We start from the raw sequence: 16392 nt of genomic DNA, 5'->3' as shown, positions 1-16392 counted from the left end.
CATCAACCTCAGCCTTAAAATGTTTTAAAATGCATTATCCATAAATCAATATGACATTTTAAGAGCATCGGGACACTCTGGAAAACAACTGAAAATGAAAATCTTTGGACAAAAACAACTCAGCAAACATCATTTTAAACCAAAAGAGTCATTTATTGTCATTTGCATGGCATAATCACACAGCAACAAAGAGCTCAAGATACTGACTGATGGTTGATATTCTTTATTTTGAGTTGAAACGGAGACATTTTGTTTTCATCACAGCTAAAAAAAACAAAAAAAAAAACAAAACCAGTGTCCTACAGGTTTGACTCTCCTCCACATACAGAAGCTCTGCGCTGCTGCTCAGGAAATACAAAAAAAACAAAGGGATGGGATATTTACAAATGGAGAAAGAACGTGTTTCTGGGGAGTCCGTCTTTGAGAACCTCAGACCTGCTCGCCGAGGTCCAGAACCCGGAACTTGTCCAGGTTGTAGAAGCAGGCCTTGACGACGCGTCCGCCGAAGTACCGGCCGTTCAGATCGACCACGGCTGCAGAGAGCAGAGAGACGACACGGTCAGACGCAGGGCGAGGATTCAAACCGTCAACATCAAACCCCCCCGAGATGCCCTCACCGCTCCACACCACCAACCTAGGACCTTCAGCTCAGCCCAGAAATTTAACTGTTTGTCCTCAACCCACTTCCCCTCAGATTGATTCATCCGGGTCTACACAGAATTCATTTCACTGCTTACTCAAACCAAACTACTGGTGGACATGTAAAGTGACAGGGCTAGTGTTTTAGAGTGGACTGCCCCTTTACGTTCAAAGACGACAGAGCGTTCTCATGTTCTTATTTGTTCTGTGAGGAACGAAGTGTGCTGTGAGTCTGGGGAAGCTGATGGTTCGACCGCGAGCTGCGGCGATAAAGACCAAGAAACGAAAACAACTTCGCTTCGCCGCTTGCATTCTGGGAAACAAACATGACATCAGGGTCGCTTCCCAGGACTGTTGACTGTTTACACCAAGACACACACACACACACACACACACACACACACACACACTTCTTAAAGACTAAATAACAGAGATTATGTCCTTTCAGTTAACCTTATCAACAGTTACCCTCAGTCTGTGTGTGTGTGTGTGTGTGTGTGTGTGTGTGTGTGTGTGTGTGTGTGTGTGTGTGCAGGTCCAGTCCAGTTCTGACACACAGAACACTTCATGCCTTCTTGCCTTGTGTAAACTTCACACAAGTGTTTTCTCCGCTGAAGGACAAACAAAGCTCAGTGTGTGACTGACAGATAACACTATCTCATTTTTTTAGATCGAGCTCAGTTTCTACACACTTTCAGTTCCAAAAAAAAAAAGAAAAAAAAAAACTCCACGTCTCATGACTTGACTTTGGTTTCAAAATGAAAAGGCCATCTAGTCCGGACTGAAGCTCCTTCTGTAGTCGAGTGAAGTGTAAAGTGAGGATGTGAACGACGTGGCTGAAGCTCATTCACGTCTGTGTTGGTGTGCATGTTGTTGAGCTGCTTGGAGATTAACTCCGAGGCCCCTGAAATCAACCAATCAGAGAGCGCGACCTCGTGTTGGCTCGACACGACGCCCACAGAGACGCTCTCCTCAATACGAGTCAAACAGTGTTGGTTTCTGTGCAGAGACGCTGTTTTACACTTCACTCTGACACTCATTAGTGAGAAGTCATTACTAGCAGTTGCTATGGTGCTACTAGGTAGTTACTAAGTTAGTTAGTAGTTAGTACTGATGGTTCCTATAGTTACTCAGTGGTACCTAAATAAATATTAGCAGTTGCTATGGCATTACTAGCTGGGTACAAGGCTAGTATTAGTGATCGCCATGGCATTACTGGGGGCTTTTAAGTGAGTACAACTGGTTGCTATGGTGTTACTAAATGGTTACTAAGTGAGTACAACTGGTTGCTATGGTGTTACTAAATGGTTACTAAGTGAGTACAACTGGTTGCTATGGTGTTAATAAATGGTTACTGAGTACAAGCAGTTGCTATGGCGTTACTAAATGGTTACTAAGTGAGTACAACTGGTTGCTATGGTGTTACTAAATGGTTACTAAGTGAGTACAACTGGTTGCTGTGGTGTTACTAAATGGTTACTAAGTGAGTACAACAGGTTGCTATGGTGTTACTAAATGGTTACTAAGTGAGTACAAGTGGTTGCTACGGTGTTAATAAATGGTTACTGAGTACAAGCAGTTGCTATGGTGTTACTAAATGGTTACTAAGTGAGTACAACTGCTTGCTACGGTGTTACTCAATGGTTACTAAGTGAGTACAAGTAGTTGCTATGGCGTTACTAGATGGTCCCTCAGTGAGTGCTACTGGTTACCACGGTATTATTAGGAGGTTGTTCAGCCATTAGCCTACCAGTAATTGCCAGGGTGTTACTAGGTTGTTTCTAAGTGAGTATTTGTGGTTGCTATGGCATTACTAGATGGTTACTAAGTGAGTGCTAGTGGTTGCCATGGTATTACTGGGAGGTTGTTTATCCATTAGCCTACTAGTGGTTGCAGGAGTGTTGCTAGGCGCCTGTTACACATTTACTAGTTTCTTCTTTTAAATCTCTTCTTAAGACTCACTTTTATCGCATGGCCTTTTATTAACCAGTGGTTTTAATGTAACTTGTATGTTTTTATTGTTTATGAGATCTTTTAATAGCTTGTTTTATCACTGTTTTATGTATTTGTATTATGTTTTATTGTTGTATGGGATCTTTTAGTAGCTTACTCCATCACTGTTTTATGTGTATTTGTGATTTGTTTTTATTGGAAAGCACCTTGTAACCTTGGTTTGGAAAGGTGCTATATAAATGAATTTATTATTATTATTATTATTATTATTATTATTATTATTACTAATATTATTACTAATGGCTACTGTAGTGTTACTATGTAAGTGGTTACTAGGTGAGTACTCATATTTGCCATACTATTACTGGATGGTTGCTATGGTGTAACTAGGGGACTGCTAAGACATTATCAGTGACACAGATCAGCGATCCAACATGTCTGAGCTGTACTGGACTGCACAAATGTGAAATATTCTGATATATTTCGCTCAACATGCATGATAAGTATAATTAGAACAGATAAAGATATTTTGGCAGGGTCCCAGATTTCCCAGTAGTGATACATTAAACCTTTGAGAAATGCAGAAATACAGCTCAGGGGAACTGAGTTGTGGGATTAATTTTGAAACAGAAGCTTCACTGGTAGAGTTGAGGATGATGTTGGCGATGATGATGAGTTTTGTTGAGTAAGAAGCTTCAGCTGGAGCTCAATTTTTTTTTGTCCAGTTACTCTCTGAGAGCCAAATTCGGGGGCCGCTCTCTGACGTGACGTCTTCAGTTCATGCGATCACAGAGGGAAATCTGTAGCAGCTGCGTTCAAAGTGTCTTCAAACTAAACGCTGAATCCTGACCAGCTGACCTCAGACCTGCCAGGAAGGCCCACCAGAAGTATCTCATCACTACCGCCTGCACACACACACACACATCACATGTCACTCTTCTTCCTCATAATTACGCCGTGGGTTTTGGTTTTTGGGCTGTCCTGTTTCAACAGAGCTGTGATGTAAGCGCCGCAGGGCCAGGTGTGATGTAACACCTCGGGGAGAGGAGTCTCACCTTCTTTCTGATCTGGGTCGACCAATTTAGAGTGGGACACACTTTCACACACATTAATGGAGCAGTTACACAATGGCAGAGAAAAAAAGAAGACATGCTATTACATAAAGTTGACACAAGAAGAATCCAAAAATACCAGACGCTTATGTATTTAAGACGTACGACAAAGAGAAAAGTGGAATGATGAGGGGGAAACACATCCACGCTGGAACTGGTTCAGCTCTGGAGCATCAACAGAGGAACTCAGCAGGTGTTTTTGTGTCAGGTTCCAGGAGTTTGGGATAAACACTATTTAGTCTGACATCTTTATTGTCACACTAAAAAAAAAACATGTGGCGTTCCTCATGGCAATGGGGAAATGCAAGTGTTAGTGATGCTACTGATGAATCTTCCGGGACTTTCAATTTCAAAAAACTTCAAACTTTTCTGAGCCTCCACTTCACATGACTTGATTTTGATTTCAAAATGAAATGGTTTCCAAATTTCCTTATGTGTGTGAAGTTGTAGACATCTGATTTATTCTTGATTATGGCTTTTGGTGTGTTAAGTCTTTAAAATAAATCCTGTGTGGTAAACTATGAGCATAGACTTTGTTTACTTTGAAGAAGACCACAAACCAAAACAAACCAACAAAAACAGAAAATACGGACCTTTGATGGCCGACTCCACCCTCTCAAACTCCAGAAATATCCTGACGGCCTCGTCGTCTGTCACGCCGGCGATCTGAGGAGAGAAGCAACGAGGTCGTTTTGAGTTTGAATCGTCTGAGCGACTTCAGCCGATACGAGCCGAGGCGGTCAGCGCAGTTTCCTCACCTCGAAAATAACACACTTGATCACTTTGCCGTATTTCTCGCACTCCTCTTTCGTCTCGCCCTCCAGGTCTTCGTCCACCTCCCCTCGGCCCACCATGTTCTGGAAAACAAACACACACATGTAGACGTAAGATTCCACAACACAAAACCTACATGTTCAGCTTGTGCGGCGAACAAAGTCCTCAACATTCAGAAACCACACAGCTGATAATTGGCTGTGGAAAGCAAAACGTTTCCCCGCTAAGGGACTATTTTCCCTGGCGAAGGAGGAGGAGGAGGAGGAGGGAGCGTTTCAGTGTGAAAAAGTCCTGAAAAGCCAACAGTGCCGCTGCTTTTAGGAAAACTCATGTGGAGGACTTTATTGGGCTGATGGAAAACTGGAGTGAAGAAAGTGTGAAGGCTCTGAAAGTTCATGTTCATATCGTAGTGGAATGAATGGAGGAAAGGGAGGAGGAGTGATGTGGCAGCTCTGAAACCCCACTGCTCGCTCTGGGAGGAGAGCAGAGGAACGTTCTGGAGAGGAAACTCTGGACATGGTTTAGTTCTTCAAAAAGGTACTTACCCGCAGCAGGACGACTTTGGTCGGGCACTTGAGGATCTCTGTGAGCGGATTGGCCTCCGTCTTCTTGGAGGAGTCCGCTGATTGGACGAAAACAGAGAAGAAGAGGAAAGAGGAGGAGAAGGAGGAGAAGAAGAGGATGGTCAGGCTTGTGTGTTTGCTGAGCTGGATAAAAAAAAAAATCCCATATAAACCACAGCTATGTGACATTTTTGAGAATCTGTAATGTCCCTTTTCAGCTAAATTTAAAAAAACTCCTCTCTGCAAAGCGAGGAGATCCCGGGCCAAAAAACAGCTTTACTGGTTCTTTTGTACCTCATGAAATTTCTCAGCGGAATTCCTGAATTAACCTCATCCTTAATTTAATTAATCTTTATTTACTGATATCTCTGCACCTATGTTCCCTATATTTTACACTTTATGTTTTGCTGTTATCACGTGTTCAGTTCTGTTTAGAGAATTTGTTCAACCTGGTGGAGAAAAACACAAATTTCCAGACACTGATAAAGCTCTACCTAAAAATACAAATAAATAAATATATATATATATATATATATATAAAAAAAAAATAATTAATTAAATAATTAAATAAATAAATCCCAGTCTTAAAGTTTATTTTGACTGAGACCAGAGTAGTGAAAGAAACTTAAAAACACAGCGACCTCTGCTGGCTAAAACTGAGCACCACAGTGAGCAGACTATTTTATATACTAAAGGAAAAATTCACCCAAAACACACAAAAAATATATAAAAAGAACTAAAATAAATAGATAAATAAAAATAATAATAATAATAACTAAATAATATGCAATTAAAATAAAATAAAATTAAATAAAATGAGATATCTCAGCAAAACTTTATAATTTTCAAGGATCTCACTAATAATTTGTAAGACATTTTTTCAGGCAGTTTTAAAATTCTCCCGGTGTTTTCCATGATCTCCAGGATGTGTGGGAACTCTGAGGGAAGATCGCGTCAGACTGGAAACCCTGACAAATCACACAGGAACAATCTGGACGGATCGACGGCACAAAGTGGGAGAAAGTCTCCGTTTTGTTGTATTTTGGGTGAACTGTTCCTTTAAAACTGTAACAGAAACTGACCAGCAACTGACCCTGCTTGAAATGTTGGACATTTGATAGCAAAGTAAAACCTCAGATTATTTCCTTCATTCCACAGAATTGAAGAAAAAAAAAAAAAAAAAAAAAAAAACTTGCATGACCCTCCTCGCTGCTTTTACTGATGAACTCTGTCAGCCAACGAGGGCGCTGACAGGAATTTGACTTTTCAAACACAAAGCAAATGAAATCAGCCCGGTTTATTCAGGCGTACATGTTCAACAGAAATGGCAGATAGAAAACAGAGAGTGTGTGCCTTATCCGTTTAGATACTGAGATTATTCAGATGGATTACAACACAGACTGACCCACTTTCTGCACGAAACCCTGGACAGCTCATTAGCTAGACTGCAAAAATCTGCATGTTAAACTTAACCAGTCTCATCTCCAGTGTTCAACTCTAGTTTTTCTCAAACACGGTAAAAATAAATCTGCCAGTGGGATGAGATAATCCCATTTGTTTCTATCACTAATCAACCTCTCTCCAAAATGTTCTTTTTGTGGTAAAGGGCAGGGCTGTCCCCTCAGCCCTCTGCTGTTTGAGCAGCAGATGAACCTTCACAGCTCTTCACAAAATCCTTCAGTCTCATCTTCTCAGCCTTGTTTTTGTTCAGAAAGGTCAAAAATCTGCCAACGGGATGAGATAATCCCACCTGGTTCCAACGCTAATCAACTTGTTTCCAGAATGTTCTTGAATAAAGTGTCATTTTCTTGATCCGAGTGGCTGATCGGCCTCATTCTGCCTCGTTTCAACACATTTAGACTTCTTCCCAGAAGAAAAATCCTGAAACAAGTGGGATTATCTTATCCCACTGGCAGATTTTTTACAAGATTGAGAAGATGAGACTAAAGGATTCTGTGCAGAGCTGTGAAGGTTCATCTGCTGCTCAAACAGCAGAGGGCTGAGGGGGCAGCCCTGCCTTCTACCACAAAATTAAACCTAACTCAAGAAAATTTGGGAAACAGGTTGATTAGCATCAGACACTTTTTTTTAAAAGCTTGTTTAAAGATTTTAACACTGAGGATGAGACTAAAATGGGTATTTTGCAGTGCAGCTCATACTGAACTACAAACATATTCTCAAACTTTCTGCATGAAAAGATTAGGGAACCGCTGTGTAGAGACAGAAATGAAACTACTTTCAGTTTGATGCTGAGTGTGGAGGACAGAGAGACACGTACACATACACACACATGCACCCATAAACATGCACACACGCACACACACACATATATATATATAGGGTACAAGACAGAACGGGACACGATGAGATGTGGTATGAAGGTGTTGTGCTACGAGCTAACAGGACAGTGTGTGTGGAGGAGAGAGAGAGAGAGAGAGAATGGGAGTGGAGGCCAACCTGCAGAGCCTCCGCCTGAAGCCTCAGCAGCACCTGACTGGCTGGATCCTGCTGCTCAGACACACACACACACACACACCAAAACACACACACACACACACACACACACACACACCAAAACACATACACAGTAAATGAAAAAGGACAAAAACACACACAAAAACTGCAGGACGACAGCCAACCGCTGCTAAGCTGATGCTAACAAACAGACGGTCGCTGAGGGATGAGAAAACAGAAAAATGCACCAAAAAAAAAGTCACGGTCGCAGCGAGAAAAACAATAAAGTTTTATCTACGGCGTAACAAGCTGCAGAGACAGAGACAGGACAGGACAGGACAGGAGTCATGCAGCGGGCACACAGATGGAAGCCAACACAGGAACAGAAAGACATTTAAAAGATATGTTTGGTATTTTTCAACACAGGCTGGGATAAAATATTAACTCCTATCATTTATAACCACAAAAAAAAAAAAACAGCTTCACTGCTGGTTTCAGTGAGGAGGAACCGGCTGCTCTGCCTTCAACACCGTCCAAAAAGGCAAAGTCCTTTAAAAATCAGGGGTGTAAATCACAGGTTTAATCACAGTGCAATATATCGATCCTTTGGACAGTGATGCAACGTTTATTTTTTAATTTTATTTTGACTTTGACCGGTCAAGTCTTCATGCTAAGCTGACAGGAAATGCTACTCATAGGAACTGAACCACTGAACTGAGAGGTGGAAATAGCATCCAACCTCTGGTCTCAGTCTGGGGAAGTCAGGAAAAAGGGGATTTTGAATATATTTGCATATTCCTGTCTTTTCTTTGGTATCACCCGTGGAAGAAAACTGAGCTTCTTCTTCTTCTTCTTCTTGCATGTATCTCGACCGCTAAGTTGCTGCAGGTTGGAAATTTACAGACAGAAACTGCAAGATCTGAGTTCAAGTGAATGCAGCAAAGCAGCGTCAGTATCGTAGTAAATGCCACCTAAAACTTTTTTTTTAAGAGCAAAGTGTGCAACCATTTCCTGGCTGGACAGTGTTTTGTTGTGTTTTTTTAAAAGGACATTTAAAGACGAGCCACAGTCACGAGTGTGTGGTTATAAATGATGGATGTTGACATTTTAATACGACCTGGGTTGAAAAATACTGAACCTTACCTATCCTTCACTTTGAAAAAGAGGGAGATGCCATTGTTGCAACTGTTTCATGAAAGCAAAAATTCTCAAAAAGTGAAGGAGGAGAGAACAAAAACAAGGAGAGGGCAGAAACACACACAGGGTTCCCACTCTGTCAGGTGGAAAAATGTCTCTAAAGCACGAAAAATCTGGATTTCCACGACTTACAGAAACATAACGTGACTGTTCATTTTTTACATTTGGTCAAAATTTTAAACCCAGTTCAGATTCATTGATTAATTAAAATTTGTTACTATTTTATGCTGAGGAAGTGACTATCACCTGAACACAACGTTAATAATAAAAATCACCTTTGATGAATAGCTAGTTTCTCATATCTATTTAAGTTGAGGGTAACGACACTCCCTGACTTTCCCTGTCAGGACGGGACTTTCCAAACTTCCAGGAGCCGTGGGAACCCTGGACGGAAGCGGAGCGGCTGCGACACGGAGAAGCGCCGAGCGTCAGGAGACACGCGGGGCATAGTTACGTTTTTCGGCGGCGTCGCCCACGATGATCTTGCCGCCCCTCTTGCTGGTCTTCTCCACGGAGAGCGCGGTGCTCAGGCCCTGCTCGTGCTTCCCCAGGCCCTGGCCCTCCCTGAAGCCGTACTTCTGCATGATCTTATGGGCCACCGTACCTCTGGGGTGGGACAGGGGGCGTCATTGCTGATTATTAGTAGAATAATTGCATTGCAGCAGCAGTATTCATTTTAGAGTCATCATAATTAAACACAGCAGTTTAAGACTCAGAATATAAAGGATATGATCAGAGCAACACCAAACTAAGAAGAAAACAGGAACATTTTTTTCCACTGGAGAGAAATGTGCCTCTACAATGTATAACTGTGTGTGTGTGTGTGTGTGTGTGGTCCCACCCCATGTTGGCCAGGAAGGAGTTGGTGGGTCCAGGCGGCGAGCGCGGCCGGTCCGAGTCGTCGTAGGCGGGCGGGGGGATGGCGGCCTTGGAGCCTCGGCCGGGTCGGCCCTCGTCGTCGTACGAGTACGAAGACGAGCCTGACGGAGCCACGGACACGACGGGGTCACACACACACACACACACACACAAAACGCAAAATTCACACACACTGCCTCGACGCAACACGTGTGAGCTGATATGCAGCTCTACATTATGCACCATCATCAGCCTGAATGTTCACTGTCTTACCGTCTCTGTCCACCAGAGAGGAGGGAGGGGCGATGGCTGCTCCACCCATACCTGAGAGAGAGAGAGAGAGAGGGAGAGAGAGAGAATTCGTCAGGTAGGTGATAAATAAAGTTTAGTCTGGCTAATCAAAGACTCTCATATGAGGCAAATTCATGTTCAGTTTGTAAACTCAGTGTAACTTTAACTGAATTAATTTAACTGAATTAACTCCTGAACTCCAACAAAGAGGATTATCACAATATATATATATAAAAAAATAGTCCTCGATCCCATTTTCTGAGGAAATTAAACGTCTCTTTGCCTGATATTTTCCTGCTTAAGTTGGAAAGTAGATCCGGCAGGCAGCGTCTGCAGGAATCTGCCACACAGTACGCTTACACCAGGAGGAATAATTGTAATTACATTAAAAATGGGTACTGGGTCTTGTTGTTGTTTCTATGGTGATAATCTTCTTCGTTGGTGTTGGTTTCTGTGCTAAAAGTGTGATTTTATTTCTGCTGTGGAAGTGAACGCAGAAACACAAACACACTAACAAGGAGGCTGCACCTCCATGTGACATGTGGAGGAGAGACAAACAAACAAACAAACAAACAAACAAACAGTAAACATGCAGCAGGCTCACTCACTCCTCTTCCTCCTCTCCTTCTCGTACTCCTCATCCTCGTCTGAGTCGCCCTCCGCCGCCGGGAAGCGGGAGAATCCGCTCGGCGCTCCGCCCTCGTGCCGCTCCTTCCTCTTCCTGACACACACACACACACACACACACAGTATTTGTTTACTCATCTGTTTATCCATCATCAGTTTAAATACACAGGGCCTCCTGGGGCTGATTCTCCTCCTTTTGGGGCCCAAATATAAATCTGTAACTACACATGTATATTTATATTTTTAATTTCAACATTGTCATACGTACGGTGATTTCTGTATTACTGTAAGAATGCTGACAGTCTCTCCCACATGGAAATTATGTTGTAAATTATACATCATATCATACAGATTATACATCTACTCTATATACACACATTCTATTGTATTCTATAGATCCTTGGCAGATATATTTCATTTCACATATAGCCCATGCAAAAGGTTCAAAGATGAAAGGTTTACATTCTACTGATATATTTTAGTATCAAATGACTGATAGGGACAAATATTTTTGGAACTGGTCCTGTGTATATATATATCTATATCTATATATATAGATATATATATGTGTTTTAATCACTTCATGTTTTAAATGATGCTGTTTATTCACTCTCTTTGTCTTTTATTAAAGTGTATGGTAGCAGCAGCTGAGCTAAATCCCTTATATGTGCAAATGTGCACGGCAAATAAAAGGTTTTGACTATACATTTTAGTAATTTCTGTTAATTGAGAGAATTACGAGGTGCCTTCATAAAAATCAGATTTGTGAGCCCTGCCTCTGCCTTTTTTTTTTTTAACCACCCCTATTAATTATTGATTAGCTTTAGTCCTAATTCTCTACCTTGTGTTCTTAAATTGTTTCTCAATGCCCTTGCTTTTTTAAATTAATTATTTTTATTATTATTATTAATTTCCTCTGTTTTTTCTTGCTTGTTCTTTGTTATTTTACCTCCCTGTGCCTCTGTATTATTCGCTCATGTTCTCTTTGTCATTCAAACTGAAAATGAAGATAAAATTTTGATTGTGAAATCAAAATTGCAGTGTTTTGATGTGGAAGGTTAAAAATGGCGGCCGTACTTCTCCCTCTCCTCGATCTCCTTCTGCCTCTCCTGCTCTCTCTGCCGCTGGCGCTCCTCTCGGTGTCGCTTCACCACCTTCTCGTAGTCGTTGGGGAACATCGGGTCGTACTCGTCCGCCAGCGGGATCAGCACGTCGCCCGAGGAGAAACCACTGGGCACGGCGTCCTGACACACACACACACACACACACACACACACACACACACAGAAGGTAGGAACACAGAGTCAGATACACACCGTGTTTCCTGCAGAGAGCGGAGGTGGTCTGTGCGTTTCTGATTCATGTTTCAATCCAAAAATGAGTTTTATCTGAATATTTACACCAACACACACCACAACTGTTTCTGGCTAAAGCTGAAATGATTTGTTGATTAATTTATTATTCTGTCAACAGAAAAACTGACCAGAAATTCAACAGTCAGTTAGTGATTTTAGTCATTTATCAGGAAAAAAAAAATCACAAGCACTGCCTGGCTTCACTAAGATGCTCAGACTGTCTTCCTTTTCTCTATTTCTGTCTTTATCAAATTAATACTTTTTAGGTTTAGGTTTTTTTGGCTGCTGGTCAGACTGAGGAAGTCTGATCACTTTTGACTGATGTTTCTCACTTAATGCACAAATTGATTCAATAAAAAAAAAAGTAATCAACAGTTAAACCAGCACCTGCAACATTATCAAAAGTGACTGTCACTCAGCCTTGTTTCCATTTAGTTTGCTCTGTTCTCTGTTCAGTGAAGCCTGAACGTCGACAGGAAGCAGCACCAGGTTATGACTTTAAAAAACAAAGTTGGTCTTTTGTTTTTTTTAAGCTGAACTTGGCATTTCTACAGCTCGACAGTTTTCAGGACGTGACATCCACGGCTGGAAAAAAACACATTGTGGGACACAGACAGACAGAGAGACAGACAGAGAGAGAGAGACAGACAGACAGACAGACAGAGAGAGAGACACAGACAGAGAGACAGACAGACAGAGAGAGAGAGACAGACAGACAGAGAGAGAGAGAGAGAGAGAGGGAGAGAGAGAGAGAGACAGACAGAGAGAGAGAGACAGACAGACAGAGAGAGAGAGAGAGGGAGAGAGAGAGAGAGACAGACAGAGAGACACAGACAGAGAGAGAGACAGACAGAGAGACAGACAGACAGACAGACAGACAGAGAGAGACAGACAGGTGAGCGTCTCGTCACCTTGAGTCCGGCGGCGACGTGCGGCGGCGTGTCTGAAATCTGTCGCTCGTCACTGGAGCCGCCTCGCTTCAAATCGATGACCGGAGCCAGAACAGTGGCCTGTTTCATCCTCTGGGTCTGCACACACACACACACACACACACACACACACACACACACACACACACACAAACACAAGTAATTACACACCTGAAACCAAAGTTGAGAAATACTTCCCCATATTTGATAAAGCATCTCTCCACAGGGGCCCTGCAGAACATTTCATCACGATATGACAGTACTGTGATTTCAAACATACTGCGATTCACCAAGTCTTGTAGCAGTACATTGTGATTTATTACTTTTCAAAAACTTTGTCGCCACCTGTTTTATCTTCTAAGCTCAAGTTTTCATTCTGTTCATGTCACTTCAGTCATTTTTACTGCAGCAAAACGGGCCAGACGGACTGACTCTGTCATAAAAACCTGTCTGATAGTGCCGCCCGGCGCTGATTAGAGCTAATTAAAGGTTTCCTCTGGGTTTCCGTGCTGCAGCCGCTGGGCTGGCGTTACCTTGGCCTGGGTCAGCGCCGCCTTCTTCACCTTCAGCTGGCTCTGCAGCAGCTTGAAGTTTTTGGACCAGCCCTCCGTCTTGGTGTCGCTGGCCGCCACCCCGAGGTCGTCGTACAGAGACATGCTTGGGTTTCAGCCTCTGATACAGATTTAAAAAAAAAAAAAAAAAAAATCATAAATCAAAGTTTTATTTATCTCAAAATACTGACCTACAAACACATTCGGTTCAGGCTATGATGATTAAGATATTAATGTTGGTTAAGATGAAAAAACTGGATGTTGCTGGAGAAAATGACCTCTAGTGACCTCTAGGAGAATCACAGCCTCATCAGACTTTACAGACACAAACTGGAGGAGGATTCAGAAAATTAAAATCACAATAAAGGGTAATATTGCATCAAAAGAGTTAAGAATCAGCACCAGAGTATTGTGATCGTATCAAATTGGGAGATAAACACATCGTCCCACCCCTGCAATATAAACACAGCAGAATAAAATATTCTGTCAGAATATTCACCTTCTCTATTTGCATTGCTAATCCAGACAGAATATTTCTCTGAACATACAAGTGTTATGATGTGATTTCCACTTATAGACCGATTAATCAGGCTGATATCTGGCATTTTGAGATAATTGGCATCAGCAGATATATATGATGGCGTACAAGGGTAACTAACAAAAATAACTAAATATTCCAGAAAAAAAAAAAAAAAAGAATTTTCTAGGATTAAAGATGTAAATTTATGAGGAATTTTTTTTTATGTTTTTCTCTCATTATGGCACTTTAATCTCAGAAAAGATCTGAGTTTTCTCTCATCGATCGTACGACTTTAATCTGAATTTAATATTATCTGTCAGTTTCAGGAACATGTTTGGTTACAGACTTCATGATCCTAACAGACTCTTTTAGATTATTTAGAAGCTGCGGGTGTGAATAAAAAAAAAAAAATCAAGACTTTCTATTAAATTTATTGATTTATTTTTGAAACATAACTTGACTCTTCAGGTTATGCAGGAGTTTTGTGGATTTCCCCTGCAGATGTTAAAGTGAATGATCTGGTTTCTTATCAGCATGTTAATGTAGTATAAAAATGTGTCAGTATGAAGTGAGTGAAGCTCAACACCAGAAATAATCAGTTTCATGTACTACCTCTTCTCAATTCATCTTTAGCACAACTCCCAACAAGAAATCGTGTTCTGGTCCCTGCATTGTTGCACCTCCATACCACTTACTCACCTCTGACAGCTAACCCTTAACCTCAACAACTTTTATGAGCACTGCAGCACTTTCCATGAGCACTGTAGCACTTTATTACACTGTATATCTTTGGTTTCATTGTGTTTCTTAATCCATCTTAGCACAACTCCAGCAAGAATCCCTGCTCTGGTCTTTGCATTGCTGCATCTCCATCTCACTTATCCATCCCTGACAGTTCATCTTGGCCAATTTTATTTAATTACATGATTGATTCTCTCTTTTAGTGTCATTGTCTGCCGGTCTCTGTTTCCTACATGGATATGTTGTATTCTTACTGTAAATCTGATGTCTCCTGTGTTCCTGTTTTTATGTATTATGACCCTTGTGTCCCGTTTTTGTATATTTTAATGGTTCTTTAACATCATGCCGGAGGACTGCGGTTGTAAAGTAGCCTCTGGCTAACACTGGCGCATTTACAGTAATGTCAATCAATGTGCATTGTCCTCTCTAAATAAATAAATAAAATAAAAATAAAATGCACGGAGCTTCACAAGTTTTGACAAAAAGAAATAAGAAAATTAAAAGGATGAATAAAGGTAATTAGTCAACATGTTTACGTGGAAAATAACGTCTAAAACTTCAATTTCAGCGCTACTTAACAACCTTAAAGGCCCAATATTTTTACTAAATTAAATTTAAGACCTTTTAAACGCCCGGCATTATTTTATTATTGCATGTTAGCGGTTCATGTTTAATAATGTGTCTGATATTTAACTGTTAATGGCACAATGTTCACACAAATCCCTTCACTTCATTCACTCATCATAGAAACATTTCCCAGCCTTTTCCAGTCATAAAAACAAAAACACAGAAATTATTCTCTGCTTTATCAAATTAAATTTAATATAAATCAGCTAGTTAGCGTTAGCCTGTTAGCTAGCATAATTCAGCTGCCCACAGCGCAAAAAAACACGTAAAACACACAGAAACAGCGTTTTAGGTTATAAACGTTGCGTGTCGTTTAACTCACCGGTTATAAAATTATCTGTTCATGAACCAAAGTGAAGTAAATCTGCTTTTATCAGGACGTTTATGAGCACATTTCCCTGCTGTGTGTGCTGCACGGAGCGGAAGGAAGGCAGCGGCATGACAACAAAACGCTCCACGGCGTTCAGCGGCACAGCGCCACCCCGCGGCTGGAGGCCGGCGCGACAGATATAAATAACATCTACAAGGCTTTGAACAAAATATAAAAGATAAATACAAAACATAAAAATAAATATAGAAGGCACATTTTTATCACTATTATACGCATTCTAATTTCCATCACTTTATTGATTTGTTCATGCGTATGTGTTAGTAATCTTAAGGAAGCAAAGTATTTGTTTCACTCATTTTTAAATCAGACAATTGAAGGTTCTTTGTTTTTCCATTTACACGTGTGGATAGTAATTATTAACCACATCTGACGTATTTGAAGGAACCTTGTCTTTATGTAAAAGAATTTGTTGTTTGTTATATGGTGTGATGTTTTCTATTTCATTACCTAACCAGTCCAATAAATTTTGCCAGAATTGTGTTACTACTGGACAAGAAAAAAAAAAAAAAAAAAAAAAAAAAAAGATGTTCAATAGTGTTCATGACAAAAACAACATGGTTCCACCTCAAATCCAAATCTTTTCTTTATTATTTCTGCAGCTGGATAATAGCCGTTTATAATTTTCAATTGTAGTTCTTTTGCTTTTGGGGTGATTGGCCATTTTAAATATTTAGTATACTTGTTTAAGACTTTTAAATTACTTTTGAGACAGACACAACACGAATTTGGAGGGTTTTTTTGTTTGTTTGTTTGTTTCTAATGTATATGTGTATTGGTACAAGGATTTGACCGGTGAAAAAATTGCACATG

The 16392-nt window shown here is 40.9% G+C and overlaps 1 protein-coding gene across 2 annotated transcripts; it reads right to left on the bottom strand.

Moving 5' to 3' along the window:
- Positions 1 to 207: 207 nt before the first annotated feature.
- On the bottom strand, positions 208 to 15664 carry rbm17 (RNA binding motif protein 17). Of its 2 annotated transcripts, none has more exons than XM_030046382.1 (13): positions 15514 to 15664; positions 13286 to 13424; positions 12735 to 12851; positions 11546 to 11712; positions 10450 to 10562; positions 9824 to 9874; positions 9534 to 9672; positions 9147 to 9298; positions 7499 to 7549; positions 5024 to 5100; positions 4463 to 4561; positions 4298 to 4370; positions 208 to 533 (listed from the first exon to the last, which is right to left on the bottom strand). In XM_030046382.1, the coding sequence occupies exons 2-13, from the start codon at positions 13406 to 13408 to the stop codon at positions 430 to 432; spliced, it is 1266 nt and encodes a 421-aa protein (XP_029902242.1). In that variant the 5' UTR covers positions 13409 to 13424; positions 15514 to 15664; the 3' UTR covers positions 208 to 429. The 2 variants fall into 2 exon arrangements, with proteins under 2 accessions (XP_029902242.1, XP_029902241.1); XM_030046381.1 differs by lacking the exon at positions 208 to 533 and adding an exon at positions 2890 to 4196 and having other exon boundaries at positions 4261 to 4370.
- Between the last annotated feature and the right edge of the window lie 728 nt (positions 15665 to 16392).

This window comes from Myripristis murdjan, chromosome 23 (assembly GCF_902150065.1).
Source record: "Myripristis murdjan chromosome 23, fMyrMur1.1, whole genome shotgun sequence".
NCBI lineage: Eukaryota > Metazoa > Chordata > Actinopteri > Holocentriformes > Holocentridae > Myripristis > Myripristis murdjan.
Note: the sequence above shows the minus strand (reverse complement) of the source record. Positions and strands in the feature narration are given on the sequence as shown.